This window comes from Lissotriton helveticus, chromosome 12, assembly GCF_964261635.1.
Source record: "Lissotriton helveticus chromosome 12, aLisHel1.1, whole genome shotgun sequence".
Lineage (NCBI taxonomy): Eukaryota > Metazoa > Chordata > Amphibia > Caudata > Salamandridae > Lissotriton > Lissotriton helveticus.
Window position 1 is genome coordinate 14,215,114 of NC_136073.1, and position 15,634 is coordinate 14,230,747.

At 45.6% G+C, this 15,634-nt stretch overlaps 1 protein-coding gene across 1 annotated transcript in view; it reads left to right on the plus strand.

Annotated features, from left to right (window-relative positions):
• Window positions 1-15,634, plus strand: part of MIER2 (MIER family member 2) — a 33,798-nt gene that overhangs the window by 7,714 nt on the left and 10,450 nt on the right. The window contains exons 2-8 of the mRNA XM_078669222.1: window positions 122-209; window positions 1,198-1,343; window positions 7,357-7,482; window positions 13,155-13,278; window positions 13,759-13,850; window positions 14,483-14,552; window positions 14,912-15,063. Of these exons, the coding sequence (XP_078525348.1) occupies window positions 122-209; window positions 1,198-1,343; window positions 7,357-7,482; window positions 13,155-13,278; window positions 13,759-13,850; window positions 14,483-14,552; window positions 14,912-15,063 (798 nt within the window). The remainder of the gene's footprint in view (window positions 1-121; window positions 210-1,197; window positions 1,344-7,356; window positions 7,483-13,154; window positions 13,279-13,758; window positions 13,851-14,482; window positions 14,553-14,911; window positions 15,064-15,634) is intronic.

Genomic DNA, 15,634 nt, shown 5'->3' on the forward strand with positions numbered 1-15,634 from the left:
ACGTATGTTTTTAGCCATGGTTTGCTTCTACAGGTCGATGGAGATTATGGTTTACCTTGAAGTTGCATGCGGTGATGCTCCACTGGCTGTTTCTTACTCGCTGTTGTCTTTCCCTTCATAGGCCTCGGTTGGACGGCAGAATTCAAGGATGGTGTCCTACCCATCCCACAACCAATGTCCGGTGGATAGCGGATTTCAGACAGTAGCAGGTATTTTATAGTTTTCTAATTCTCTTATCATGTATTCGTTCATGCCTGCATGGATTTAAGATGTGCCAGAAGCCGTGTGCAACAACTTGACGTGTACAGTCTACATAATTTTCATGAGGATGCTGTTTTGCCTTGCACCATATATCGTAGACATCTATAGCTCTCCAAGAATTCTAGAATGAAAATATGCACACGACTCCCAGTGTACAATGTTTCTACAAGACGGCTTCTTGCCATCCTGGGGGCTCAATGGTGCATTGTGGAAATACTTTAAGAATTCTTACTTGCGCTATAAAAGCCTTTATTAAGGGTCTGTCGATGGCCGCATTTGCGACGTTTGAGGATTCTGCCTCATTGAGACTGCAAATTCTGACTTGTCTGTGCACCAACCAATAGCCCGAGGAACAACAGCTCGCCTGAGAACAGATCACCAAGTCTGTAAAGTTAGCCTCAACAGAATTCAACCCACTATGGATTCAGAATTCTAACCATAAGATAAATGGTAGCAAGCCGACTCATCAGCGAATGAGCAGTTTGATACCATAAAGTCAGAACACCTAAAGATAAACATTGCCGCGGGCGTGGTGGTCCCCACCCCCGTAGATGTGTCCGTCGCCGAAGAGCCTGACTTCAGTATTGAAAGTGTAGTCGATTCCTTGTCCATTAGGTGTTCATTAAGGCTTTTTCTCCTGCTCAAGTTAGACCTCTTCTTGATATAACATATAGATTTGAGCTGGGATCGACTGTGGCCCTCGCTACCCACTGGAACCACTCGTGCTCCTTCCCCTTACTGTGGTTCAGTGAGAAACGAATGCCCTGCCTGAATAAAGTATGGTCCTTCACTTTGATTCGTTAGCAGGTAGCAAATTCTTCAGCTCGGCCTTGGCCTGTGAATCAGTAGCATTCGACATAAGATGCTGTTTTAATGCAGACGTCTCACTGCTGTTGCTTTCCCACCCGCCATCTTACTTGACTTTCTGTCCCACAGTGGTTTCTATGGCCTCGGCTGATCACCGCTTTAACCTGACTGAGATCCTCTCCCAGAGCTATGGGATCCGAGAGGAGAAAGCAGATGAGGACGGGACGTCAGACAAGGTCATGGAGGAGCTGGGGAAAGGCTTTGGCGATGCACAGGTATCGTACACGTGTGTCATTCATAGGTTTGAGTGTCTGTAGAGCTCTGGGTATAGATCTTGCGTATGATAAAACCTGTCCATAAGGATTGTGGTATGAATTTGCAGGTTTTACTGAAGTCCTACTTAGATACATAAGTACGTTCAGATGCACAGATCAAGTACACGGGTAGAATAGAGGGTTGTGAGTACATAGTCGTTTGCAGACTTCCAGGCATAGTACATAGGTATGTTAAGTCGTTGCACATGTATCTTACATTGATGTCTGTCTGGGTGTAAGGCTACGTCGGATGTATGTCATTACAACGCATGCTTTTACATCGCATGCTCTTACAACGCGAGTTTTACAACGCATACCATTACAACGCATAGTGCTTTTGGGCGCTGGATAGTGAATAGTTTAATTTACTATTCCAACTCCAGTCCCCGTGGATAGTAGGGAAGGTGTTGGACAGTAAATAAAACCTATTCCCTATCCTAGAGCGCCCCCCAGCGCAATGCGTTGTAATGGTTTGCGTTGTAAAAGTTGCGTCGTAAAGGCACTGCGTGGTAAAAGTTGCGTTGTAAAGGTTGTTTACCGGCTACGTCACATGGGTATCGTCAGATTAATGTTTGGAAAATGAGTATCTGTCAAAAGTGTAAGGGTGCAGTACGCCACATATTTTGCAGATGTGTTACCGGTTACCCAACCCTTTGCTTTGCTACTTTTAATTCCTTACCATGACATGACAGGTAGCCCCACACCCTTGAACTATGCATGTGCGATGGATAGGAGGGGACAACATTGTCCCCTTTCCATCCAGCTTGTTACAATTGTGTACATAAGGGGGAGTTTATGGGAGTTTTCCTTGTTTACAATATAAAAATGGATACACGCATTCTGCAAGAAAGCGCCATTGGACTCTACCCATGAGTGTTAGTGCGCTCTATAAGTAACCCAAATAAAATATAGTGGGGATGGTTAAAAAGGTATTAAATGGAAGTGGTGCCCAAAATTGAATATTTCACATGCATGTGATGTATTGCCAGATAAAGGGATGTAGAGGTTAGAGTGTGGACTTAAAGACATGAAGGAAGGCTGGGCATCTGCCTGTGGACGCAGTGATGGGCACAGGTTTCTTGGCGGTCAGGTGTAATACGTACTTTGTTCACAGGCACAGCGCATACGTGCGGAATACTAGGGACACAGTATAAAACGTTGTCCAGAGGGTGAGGCGGTGCACATGTGAGCTGTTGTGTTGGGTAAAAAGACATTTTAAAGAGACTGCTGTTAGCCCTTTCATTGACAGCATCCAGCAGGCACTTGTCATAACCAGTCACAGCATCTCTGATTCTATAGTGGAAAAATTGACTTTTTATGAAAGAATGAAAAACTCAACATGAATGGTGCGTGCTGTAAACTGCTTCCCAAAGGCCAGCAGATGACACCCTGCATCACACCCTATCTACCTTTAAGTATGTTTTTCTGTTTGAATGATGCTCCGTGGACCACCTAGGATGCCCACGCTGCTTTCTACACCATCTCCTGTCTTGTGTAATGTTAGGTGGCTTTGTAAAGCACGCTTATCACCGAGTGGTAGCCAGACACTGGAGTAGATGAGTACGCTGTTCAGGCTCCTAGTTGAACCGCCAGGTCTTTAGTTTGTTGCAGAACACGAGTAGCGATGTAGGACGTCCTCCTGATGAGCTCCTGTGGATGCGGGGTGTCGGGGTGAGGAGGTGTGCTCGGCGTAGTTGCCTGGCGAGTTGGTGGAAGTTAAGGCTGTGAGTGAGGTAGGCAGGGCTGGTGTTGTGGAGGGCTTTGTATGCGTGTGTGAGCATTTTGAACTGGTGGCGCTTCTGAATTGGTTGCCAGTGTAACTCTGAGGAGGGACGTCATGTGTGATCTGCAGGGGATGTTGAGGGTGAGTCTGGCGGCAGCGTTTTAGGTAATCTGGAGTCTTTTGTGAGTTGATTTTTGATGCCGGCATAGAGTGTGTTGCCGTAGCCCAATCTGATGGTGACGAGGGCCTGGGTGACTGGGCTTCTGGTGTCAGTGGGAAGCCAGTTGAATGTTTTACGGAGCATACGCAGGATTAAGAAACAGGATGAGGTGGCAGTGTTCATCTGTTTGACGGTGTGATTCTGTTGTCCAAGAAGATACAGAGGTAATTTAGCTTGGTCAGTGGGGGTGGGTCCCAAGTCGGTTAGCCAGCAGAAGGAGTTCCATGGAGAGCTCTTGTTTCCCGAGGAGATCCGGGCCTGTGCCTGTGCCGATCTGTCTCGATTTAAGAAATTGCTCAAGACCTGGTTGTTTTAGGATTATTCTGCTCATTGGTATTCTCTTCTCTGGCGCCAATGAGATCCCCCTGGGGATGATTCGCTGCACCTAACATGAGTATAATAATTGTTTCCGAAGATCAAGAATTCTTTTTTATCAGTTTTGAGTTTTAGGCAGTTCTGTTTCATCCAGGTAGTGAAGGTGGTCCTTGTGGTGTGGTTGTTGTCTGTGAGGGAGAGGATGAGCTGAGTGTCATCTGTGTAGGAAGCCATGTTGATTCTGTGTGATCATATGACGTGAGCAAGAGGTGCCATGTAGACGTTAAAGAGGGTGGGGCTCAGCGATGATCTTTGAGGCACTCCGCAGACAAGCTTCTCGAGTTAGTAGGTGTAGGGAGGGAGTCTGACTCACTGGGTCCTGTTGGAGAGAAAGGAGGACTGCCAGCTCAGGGCGGGACCATGTATTTTGGAGTTGTGGAGTCTTGTGATCAGGATACTTTGGGAGACGGTATTGAAGGATGCGGAAAGGTCGAGTAGTATAAGCGCTGCAGTTTCCCCTTTGTCCCTGATAGTCCAGATGTCGGCCTTTGCTGCGATGATAGTGGTTTCTGTGCGGTGGTTTCTACCTAATACAGACTGCAAGATGTCCAGGAGGTGGTGGTGTTCAAGATGGTTGGTGAGTTGCTCTGGGTTTTTTCAGGAGATCTGTGATATTGTTGTCCGGTAAGGTTCTGGTTTGGATGGAGGCGTTTATGATGGTTGTGTGGTGGGAGCTGATCAGAGTTCCCCCTGGGTTGTAGATATGGTGGCGGCAGGGGTCAGTGTGTTCCCGGAGTGTAATGTTCTCATGATTTCGGCTGTGTCTTCTGGAGTGAGTGGTTTCCAGTTTGGGATCTGGTGGTCAGATTTGGTGGCAGGGGCAGCTGTTTGATGAGGACTTGTCATACGTTGGGGGTCGAAGTTGCTGTACATCTGGAGAATTTTGTTGTGAAAGAATTTAGAGAGGTTGCCGCAAAGGTCTTGCAATTGTTGATGGATTTGGTGGCGGCTGGGGAGTTTGAGAAATGTTTGACAATGTTGAAAAGCTCTTTGCAGTTTTTGGAGCTGGTTTCCAGTCCGAAAGCAAGGTTTACTTATCTGGCCTTATTGATTTGGGTGTGATATTTTCTGAGCTCGGATTTGAATGTGTTTCTTGCAATGCTATCCTGTCTGTTTCTCTGTTTTCTCTCCAGCTGTTTGCAGTGGTGCTTGAAGTTACTAAGGTCTTCAGTGTACCAGCTGGTTCGCGTGTTAGATTTTGATTGTCTGACGATCTTCAGGGGTACTAATGTGTCTGCGCAGATCGTGATCCAGTTGTTGAAGGTTTTAATATCAGAGTGCAGGTCACAGATGAGCGTTGGTTGGTTGGTACTGAGGTTGTCGGTCTAGTCTGTTTCCGTTATCTTGTTCCAGCGGTGTCTGAGGTTGATATTAGTTTGAGCTATGGGGAGTTCGGGTGCATCGATGAAGAAGTGGACGATGGAGTGGTCTGTCCTAGTGAGTGAAGTGAGGTGGTTTAATTTTTATCGTGTTGCTGGATGTGACAATGGGGTCGAGGGTGTGTCCGGTCTTGTGGGTCGGGCTGTGGACAAGCTGGGTGAGTCCGAGGTTCTCTAGGCTCTCAAGTAGGTCAGAGGAGTTGGGATCTTTGTGATCATCAAGATGGAAGTTGAGGTCGCCGAGGAAGATTAAGTCGTTTGGTGATTAGGGTGATGAAATCGTTGAGGAGATTGCTGAAGGTGGTGTGTGGTCCGGCGGTTTCAGTATGCTAGGATTCCTTTGATGGTGGTGTGGTTGTGGGTTTGTTGGCAGTGCATATTTTCCATGAAAGTCGTGTTCTAATCTGTGGAAGTGGTGCAGGTGGTGGAGTCCTTGTCGATGATGGAGTCGGTCTCCTGACTTGTTCGGTCTGTGCTAGCGGGAGATCTTGTAACACACTGGTATGGCCATGCCGATGAGGGGTTGAGCCAGGTCTCGGTTAGGAAGCGTATGTCTGGGCAATGTGTACAAATGGTGTCCAAGCTCTCGGTGGCGTGTTTGTTGAGAGATCTGGTGTTTAGGAGCATTTATGCCAGGTGGGGTGAGGCATGTGTGGTGCCTGCAGTGGGAGTGCTGGTGCAGGTGAAGTGGCAGTGAGTGCATGAGAAAGATCCTACCATGGAGCGGGGTGAGGCGTGGAAGCAGCTTTTGTGGCGACATTTTATTTTATTTATTTTATTTTAGAGGTTTTATATAGCGCTGGCTTGACCCAGGGGTATCGGAGCGCTTTACATTTTTGAGACAAGAAAGTCAATAAGACAGGGGACATACATAGCATCAATGTATATGAACAACATAAAAGTCTCGGCCTGACAGATTTCTAAAAAAAAAAGTATGGGAAATAAGCACACCAAAATGTGGAAGATGTGATCATCAAAAATATCATAAGGCACAAATTGAAAAGAGAGCCGGCAAATTGCAGAGTCAGGATAGGGAGGTTAGTGGTCCGTTAGGTTGGTAAGGAAGATAGCGGGAGTGGAAGAAGTGGGGGGGGGGGGTTGGAGGGGATGAGGGCTGAGGATGGACAAGGGAAGGGGGGGTGCAAGGAGGAGTGAAGGTGGTAAACAGGGAAGGGGAGGTTGCGAGGAGGAAGGGCGAGTAAGGCTGAAAAAGGGAGGGCGGGTGCATCTAGGGTCGGACAGATGTGACCGGTGGGAGAGAACGGATAGGGATTAAAAGCGGTGGTGTTTGGGCGGATTAGTGTTCGTGGCACTGGGTGTGGTCCAGGCACGGACAGACACAGAAGGGTTTGCCTTTGGTGTGCCAGTGGCACAGGCGATCATTAAGTAGATCCGGGAGGGGGTGTGGCTAAGGAAGGGTGGGTGCAGAAGGGAAGGGAAGGCATGTGTGGGGAAACTCATGTAAAGACAGCCATTAAAGCATGGGAGAAAGCAGGGTAGAGCGGAGAGGAAAATGGGCCCAAACAAAAGCTGGCACAAAGGAAAGCCGGGAAAAGGAGTGAGAGAGAGTGAAGAAAGGGAAATGGGCACACATGATATGCACAAATATTGAGAGAGAATGGAAAGCAGAAAACGGACCCAAAAGAATTGGTCCCGAAGGAAAGCGGGCACAAAGGAAAGCGGGCAAAAGTGTGTTAGAGAGAGTGAACAGACATAGGAAGATGCACAAAGAGTGAGGGAAAGAGTAAATAAGAACAAGAGAAGGGCGTGAGAGAGAGATCGAAGGAAGGACAAGCGAAGGAGCAGCGAGTGAGAGAGAAGGAGTTCAGGAACAAGGTGGGGTCTCGAGGCAACGAGCCCGGTTTATGAAAGGGCCTCAGACTGGTTGAAGGACCAGTCCATGCAAGTGAGCGCTGTGGCTAGGCCCCTGGCCTGGCCCTGTGCATGCAGCCGGCTGGGCTTTGCATTGTATGCTGGGCCAGAGATAGAAAGATGGAAGAGAGTCCTATAGATGGGGGCTTTGGGCATCAGTAGCGCCCTCCCTCTCCCCCCCCCCCCCCCCCTCAACCCCCCCCCAGCGCCTTGAGACCCTCACGGGTATATAGCACGCTTTATAAATGCAGTGATTGATTGATTGATTGATCTTCTTTCCAGCACCATCTCCTGGTATCTGCAACTGTCCGGACTCCGTTTCTCGGCCTGCATTGCGCATCCTTTTTTTACACCGTTCCTGGAGTGTGACTTCACTTTCTTTTTTTTCTTTGTGTTTTTCCTCAGGACACCGACATGCCCTTCGAGGAGCTTCTTGCACTCTACGGTTACGAAGCTTCTGATCCCATCTCGGAACAGGACAGCGAGAGCAATGATGTCCCCGCTATCCTGCCAGATATGACCCTGGATAAGGTAAAGGTGTCTGTGTAGCAAGTGTCCGCATGTGTTGGGAGTGCTTTGACTATCAGAAATGGAACCTGTTGGCTGCACCTGAACGCGTGATAATCTTTCTGATGAATAAGACGTTTTCCTCAGTTATGGTTATAATCTGTGAGCTTTGAGTTCTGGGTTGGTGGTTTCCATCCTTTAACAAACCGTTTGAACATAGAGAGTATCTCATAATTAGTTTTTGGAGCTTGTTGATAGGTTTTGAACAACAGCATTCTCACAGTAAGGTGGGCACAAAGTAACACTTTACTAATAGTTGTAGACACTAAAGCTGATCTAGAGGAGATCACAAATGTGCACATCACTCAGAAAGTCTTGAGTTTCTGTAGCAGCAATTTAATACATAAGGAACATGTGTCTGCTTCAAAACATTGTTGAATGCTTGAGCTCTGTTCCTGAAAAAAATCGAAAATATTGAAAAAGGGAACATGGAATCAAAGGTAAATAAAATGAACTTTAGGGAAGCCATAATTGTCATGGTGCAGCTGCAGTCTGACAGTCGCGTCTCTGGGCGCTACCCAGTTTTAAGCACCTCTTGCCATCGGGTATGTAGTGAATAGTTGTTATAAAGGTTTAGAGAATGACCAAAGTCAGCCTGCAAGGTGGAAGGATGCTACATATCTTCATTTTTGAAAGGAAAAGGGGCACTTGGCTCTGTGAATTCACCCTCTGTAATATGAAGAAGATTGGCCTTCACTCGATCCAAATATAACCAGAGTCATAGAATTTTCTCAGTGACTAGTCTAGGGTGTTCAGATTAGAATCACCTTATCACTAATTATCAGCAGCTTAAAGAATTCAAATTAATATCAACATATGCAAGCAAGCAAAAGATCTTCTGAAGAGGCTGGTCAACACGATGCTTAATCCAGCCTTAAGTTACAGAAAATAAGAATACGATGCTGACCACTGTAGCAGATCAGTGGGTGCTCAGTACTCGTGGTGATCACCCACGTGTACATGTGCAACTGTGTGCATCTGCGTGTATCTACCAGTTTTAGTAGCATCATTGGCCATCTTATGAACATAAATTCCATCAGGGACTAGTATACTGCTAACAGGTGCCCACCGTTGTGTCTATAAATCTCTTGTCTTTTAAGATTTGAGGACAGGGTACACCGACACGATAAAATACCTCCTCCAAGCGCTATCTTCCTTGTGGCTTCTAGTTGTTCACTATTGTCACAAGTGTGGATTGCCTACTGATTATAGAGAATGCAATTTCTCCTGTGCAGCACTTGGTCCCAGTCGGTCAGATGGAAATTGTGAGTGCTTTGTGGCAAGGTACAGCTATAGTGCCCCAGCTGTTCTAAACTTGGATTGGAAGGACTTGTGATTTTATGAGCCTGTAAAATGCCAGCAGTTGGTAAGACTTGTCTGTAAGTCACTCTCGGCCACTGCCAAGGTGCAGGTGCTTTATCCACTCACACTAAGGGCTTCCACGCTGCATGAATCCAAGGAGTGGTGTCCTTCTGGTCTGAAGTCTGTGGATTCTCAGTCACTTAAGACCAGTGTTGGATTTTTAATGATACATTTTATCAGACGCTGGAATCATTTAAGGCATTACAGAGTTTTGTAATGTGTATGTACAAGGAGACGGATGTCCCACGTGCGCTGTATAAGGATTGCATGAGAATAACAGCTCATTTATAATGCATCAGATTAACATTTATAATGCATCAGATATAGCAACTCTGAGGGGTCATTTGATACTGGTAAATATAAATACAAGCTGCTTGTGAAATTACAAATTAACAGGATCAAGCGATGGAAAAGATTTAAAACTGAAGTAATAAACACTGCTATTCCTGAAACTTCTCCCACCCAAACTCATCCGGTGTGAAGAGTCCAGAAGAGTAATTCATAAAACACATGTGTGGATGGAGTGAGGAGCTGGGTATAGACCTTTCAAGCTTGCGTTTAAAGAACATTTGCAGAGATAGGAATACAATTAAAGAATACGTGAACCTAAAGTTGATCCTTTATGTAGCGTTAGATGGTTCTTAGATAAGACACTTGAGTGACTTGTGAAATAAATAGGAGCGCAATGTCTTTGGTACTCTGCCATGGAGATGTGGCTGTGTTCTGGCGTTTTGGGAGGGTCTGTAGAAGTAGGAAAACCAGTGCTTAATTTGAACTGATGGCTACCACCAGCACTTATTTCTGGGAACTGGCACTTACTTTTCCTCACCAAACCTTGATCCGGAGCAAGAAAGATAACTACGCAGGCGAGGAGGAAAGAAATAGGAAGAGAGAGGCAGAACGTAGGGATAAAAAAGGACATTCTAGAGTGGGATAAAGGGAGCGTGAGTGTCTGATGGTGGTTTAAATAGGCATAACATAGATTCAACACTACACAGCCTTGGTATTCAGCACACAGGCAATAAATAGCTCTGGATGAAGGCTTCTGAGCAAGCAAAAGTTTGCCCCCTTCACTTATTATTTTACAAATTGAGCACTGGAAGGTACATTGGTTTAGGGAACACTTGTGGAAATGTGACAGTATGTAAGGGGGTGAGAGGGTGTTTGCAGATGTTACATGGAATAAGGGTTTTGGAGTGACATTTGAAAATGAGACATTCGTTCAGGAGTTTTAGGACATTTGTAGAAATATGACAGTCTGGTTTGAGGGGGTCTCTAGATATGAAAAGGTGCGGTGATTTTGGGAGTGTTATTGGAAATGTGATATGATACATGGATTCCATAAGGGTACGCTGTATAGATGATCTGTGGGGTCAGACTGAACATACACCACCCTGATCTAATTCCCAAGAAACCCAACAGTCTTCCTTCCAGAGGAAAAAGTTGCTTTATCCATTATTTATTGCAAAAAGTGAATTTCACGACAGAGCCCCACCCTGTTCAACATCTACATGGCCCTGCTTGCATCCATTGTCCGATCACACTGACTCAGTATTGTATCGTACACAAACGACACCCAACTCATCCTCTCCCTATCCAACGAACCCAACATCTCCAAGCACAACATTCAAGAAGGAATGGAAGCAGTCGCCAGGTGGATGAAGAACTGCTGCCTACAACTCAACACGGACAAAACCGAGGTACTCGTCTTGGGCCCACACCCCGATGCCTGGAATGACACCAGTTGGCCCCCGCCCTCTGCAACCCTCCCTCCCCCACAAACCACGCATGCAACCTCATCATGGACTCCGAACTCAAAATGGACCGCCAGATCAACGCTGTAACCTCTTCCTGCTACCACACCCTCAGCCTACTCCGAAAGACCTTCAACTGGATTCCCCTCGAACACAGGAAAACCGCCACCCATGCCCTCATCAGAAGCAGACTGGACTATGGCAACACACTCTATGCTGGGATCAACAAGAACCTCACCCGCAAACGTCCAGAACGCCGTCGCCAAACTAGTCCTTAACCTACCGCACCACTGCCACATCAGACAACACCTACGGACACTACACTGGCTCACCGTCAAGTCCATCACCTTCAAGCTTCTCACCCACGCTCACAAGGCCCTTGACCACATCGGACTTGCCTATATGAACTGCTGCCTTTCGTTCCAGACACCGCAAAGATCCCTCCGCTCAGCCAAGCTCTCCCTTGCGACTGAGCCTCTCATCAAGAGCACAAGAACAGGAGGACACTCCTGTGCGGCCAAGGCATGGAACTCCCTCCCTCCCTCCCGCTCCACCTCTGACAGACACCTACACTCTCTAAGTTCCTGAAGGACCTCAAGACCTGGCTCTTCGAATCACCGTGAACATACAGGAGCTGCTCCCCCCCCCCCCCCCCCCCCCCTTCAGTTCTTTGAGACCTTTTCGGGGGAATAGGTGCACTTTATAAACCCTTGATTGATGGTTTGAGTAAGTATACTGAATCTACATAATGAGAAAAGATCTGAAAGCTCAATGCCTGGTCAGCAGAGAAGAAAGCAATGTTTGAAAGATATTTTAATTTGAAAATATACAGGAATGGTTAGCCGTTGTTTTTTTAGACAATATAATCATTTTTTATTTGTATTATTTATTTTTATTAACACGTCATTTTGTATTAGAATCCTGATTTGCACTCGGGCATGTATTTATATATTACATTACAGAGTGGCGGTAACCACTCTGTAGTTATAGTTAGGGTTGCCAGAGGTTGAATTTTTTGGGCATTTCTGCCCCTTAATAACGTTGCACCCATTTGAAGAATCTCCCTTTCACTTAACAGAACTATTCCTGGTTGTACATTGGCGGATAATGGACAGTTTTGCGGCATTTGATTTAGGGGGTGCTAAAAAAAAGGGGGTTATCAAAATAGATTTGGGCCCCCAGGCATCTTACATAGACTTTTTTGTATTAGATGTAGCGCCAAAACGGCAGAACGGATTTGAATGAAATTTCACAGGAATGTATAGTGTACTGTGTAGGCGATCCTTTTCCACACGGCAACTAAATTGGTTTACTGATGGCTAAGTTATAAGGCAAAACAACTTAGTGATAATGGTTGTCACAATAGCGCTGCGGTACTACCACAGTAGATAGCGATAACATCACAAAATATGATTGGCCACTGGCAAGTAGTTCACTGTGAAAAAGCAGCCATGTTGGACTGGCAAGAGAGGTTTGGCTGTGTGCTGTAAATGAATATCAAAAATAGAGCAGAAGAGGTTATAAATGCACTGTGAGTAGGCTTCAGAAAGCCCACATAAGGTAGTAGTGGTAGAGATATGCCACTTATTATGTGTTTATGTTTTTTAAGTTACAGACTGCTGCAGTAGTCCGTGTTAGCTTGTAGGAAGTACTGTACCGCAGTACCAGTAAACTTGGGGAAATAAATCACAATATTAAATTATACATAGTATAGGGTGGCTCTTATAAGAGCCTTTGGTTGTTTAGAAAATACAATAAATTTAGATATGTTGGATAAGGCAGTATTTGAGGTTTGAAAGGAACTGTGTTCTCTGAAATGATGGGATTTGAGACGTCATAAGAGTTGTTATAAATGTTATGATTTCACATGGTATAAGTGATGTAATTTGAAAGGGTATAAGCGTGCATGGTAGAGTTATAGCTATTGTTTTGTGGTTAGCCAGCAGAAAACAGTGTGTATGGAGGTGTACTAGTTATAATAATGTGAAGTTGGTGTATAAATTTAAGATCTAACTGTAACTTTTACATTTTTATTTTTGTGTACTTTAAGTTTGCTTTGTATAGAAAAAAGAAATAAAGCTATAGTCATTTAAACGCGGTGCCTATGTTAGAAATTCTAATGTTTAGGTTTTTTAAGTGTGGTTTGTTTAGAAAGAATAAAACATAAAGTTTTCCTAACTATAACTAAGTTTTAAACTTTGTTTTTTCATTGAATAGTATTTTAAGCAGATGTTAAACAACAATGTAAATTATTGGAAGGATGTTTTTGAAATAATATAGATATTAAGAATTAGTGGAAATATATTACTTGAAGCATTTATGATTGCTATGTATGCTCTTTGTGTTGTATTCTATGAATTTGTCCTATGTTCTAAATAGTAAAACTAATTTTAAAAGAATAAAAACAGCGCACACGGATCGTATCTTCAAATGTGCCCCAGAAAGGACCTATATTTGCCCCATTTCTCCCCACATTGTAGGCTTTTGTAACAATGTGTTTATTTATATTTGTCTTGGTAGGAACAGATTGCGAAAGATTTGCTTTCAGGGGAAGAAGAAGAGGAGACGCAGTCCTCGGCAGACGAGCTTACTCCTTCCGTGACCTCTCATGCGGCCTCAGACCTATTTCCAAGCACCACTGGCTGTAAGTGTGTCCTGCTGCTATTATATGGGGTATTTTTTTATTTTTTTATTTTTTTTTGTGATATGAACACACCTGAAGGAGCAGGGAGCACAGGTTTAAAACTTAACCCTCCGCCCTGTTGTTTGGGTCAGTGCGTTTAATACCTAGTGCTCAGAGCAGACATGTTGTATCCCTTGTTGAGAGGTGGTCGTGATGCCATCCCACTGGGCTGCTGCTGTGCCGTCTTGGGAAGGTGGCAGTGCCACTGGTGTTCAGTGATGCGACCAGGTGTGAGGAGCACGTAGATGTCTCAGATTGCCAGAAACCCTGGTGTGAGTGAAAGGATTGACAATCTCAGACTGTCTGTCTGGTCCCTGGATCTTGTAGTAAGACTTGCTTAACTTTAACATGGACTAGCTCATGAAGTACTTGGGTTGTCATTGGAAGTATGGAGGAGCGCGCCCTATCAGCCACTTAACCTAGTCCTTTCTTCCCTAACAGCACATTACCTCGCAGACGAAGACAAGGAGTCTTCTTCCTCCGCTTCCACTGCCTCTTCTGATGATTCTCTTCCATCGAACGACTATAAGAAGGTGAGAAACCCAGCCTCGTTCTTCTTCTATGGTGCGACTAGACACTCGTGGATCATGAACCACCACTGAACAAAGTCTCTTCAGTGATTAGAAAAGCCATTCTACATGTGCAGTGCATTCCCACGATTATAGTGCAATCTGGTCACAGTGTAACTTAACTACGGATGTACCGCTCTTGCACACCTCACTTTTGACAAGAGCCCATATTCCTCAGCTCAAATTGCTGATGAGTGTTGCGGGAGTAACTTTAGAAGTGAGAGGTGCAAAGCTCCCTCCAGGTAATGATGTAAATGACGCAGTTTGCAGTGGTATATAATGTCACCTCTCTCTTTTGTCCCGTTTACTTGTCGTCGTTAGTTGACCTGTGCAGCGACAAACACTTAAGCTTATACATCACTTCCAGAAGTATTGCCATTTGAAGTGGGAGGGTGGGTCTGTATGTGGGGTAACGGGTTCCTGGTTTAGCATACGTTGGCAGGTGTCGGCATGGACAGCCATTGCAGCTGAGGTGCTAGTCCAGACCCGTGGTTCCGCTGCAGGTTCAGAGGTCACTTCCACTGCAGTCTGTTTGGAGACCTGCATTGAAGAAAGCTCCATTGACCCTGCTTTCCCTTGTAACTCTTCTCTTGTAGGAGATCATGGTGGGACCTCAGTACCAAGTTGCCTTGCCGCCTCTTCACATAGATCCTCTGAGTGAACAAGGTGAGAGTGCTGGACGCACAGGGAGCGACTGGGGAGTTTATTCACTTCTTAGTTTCCATTTTGCAACAGTTTATTTAGAGGTTGTTTTTTTCTTCAGTAGATGTGTGGTCTGGTTGCTACCGTAATACGTATATTTAGAAATACAATTTAATTTAATTCATTATATTTTTTGGGTTTCATACAACATCAATAACTCAGTTACAGAGTGGGAAGGGAATGCAAGTGATGGCATCTGAAAGGATGGGCAGAGGCCTTCAAAGATAGAATATTGCACTGCTGGTACCGTGAAACCATAGCAGAAAGAAGACGCTGTGCTGTGACTGCCTTCTGAAGCTCACTTGCTCTCTCTTTCTTCTCAGGGTCAGAGGCAGAGGATCTGTTGCTGTGGGACCCCAATATCCTTCCGGAGCAGGAAGTTGAGGAGTTCCTGTATCGTGCTGCCAAGCGGAAATGGGATGAGGTGTGCAACGACAGCCTGCCCGAAGGCGAGGCTGTGAAAGACAACGAGCAGGTACAACTGCGCACTCCTCAGTATTGAGCACAAGTCCTCAAAGCACTTTATCTGTATCCGTGTGTGATCTGCTGGTTGTTTAATGAGAGGTTTCCTGGCTACTCTGAGGTCAGTTTGACGGTAGAATGAGAGAAGCGCAAGGCGTTCCAACCCCGAGAGCCATAGCAAAGACTGGTTTCCCATCCTTCGGTCCCGAGTGCCAGGTGCTGTGTGTCCATTAACATCCTTCAGGCTTCTGGGCCATACAGAGAGGTCACACAGGCGATCCATTTTCCTTCATCAAAGCTGCCGGCCGGCAGATATGTATGACATTTTCAAGTCTTCCTAAAAGGTTCTTGGGTCGACCCAGGGAGATTGCCATCCAGATACAAACTGGAAGTGCTGTTGGTAGTTTGGGACCTGACCTGGGGTCCGTGTTCACCCCAGCGATAGATGATGAAGACAGCCAGCGACATAGAGCAGCGAGCTGATTCATGCCAGCGAACAATAGGTTTACTCACAGGCTTAACTACATGCAACTGGTGAGGGTTGTTTGCTGTGATTGAACGTAGAGACATAGCTTGCATTCTCT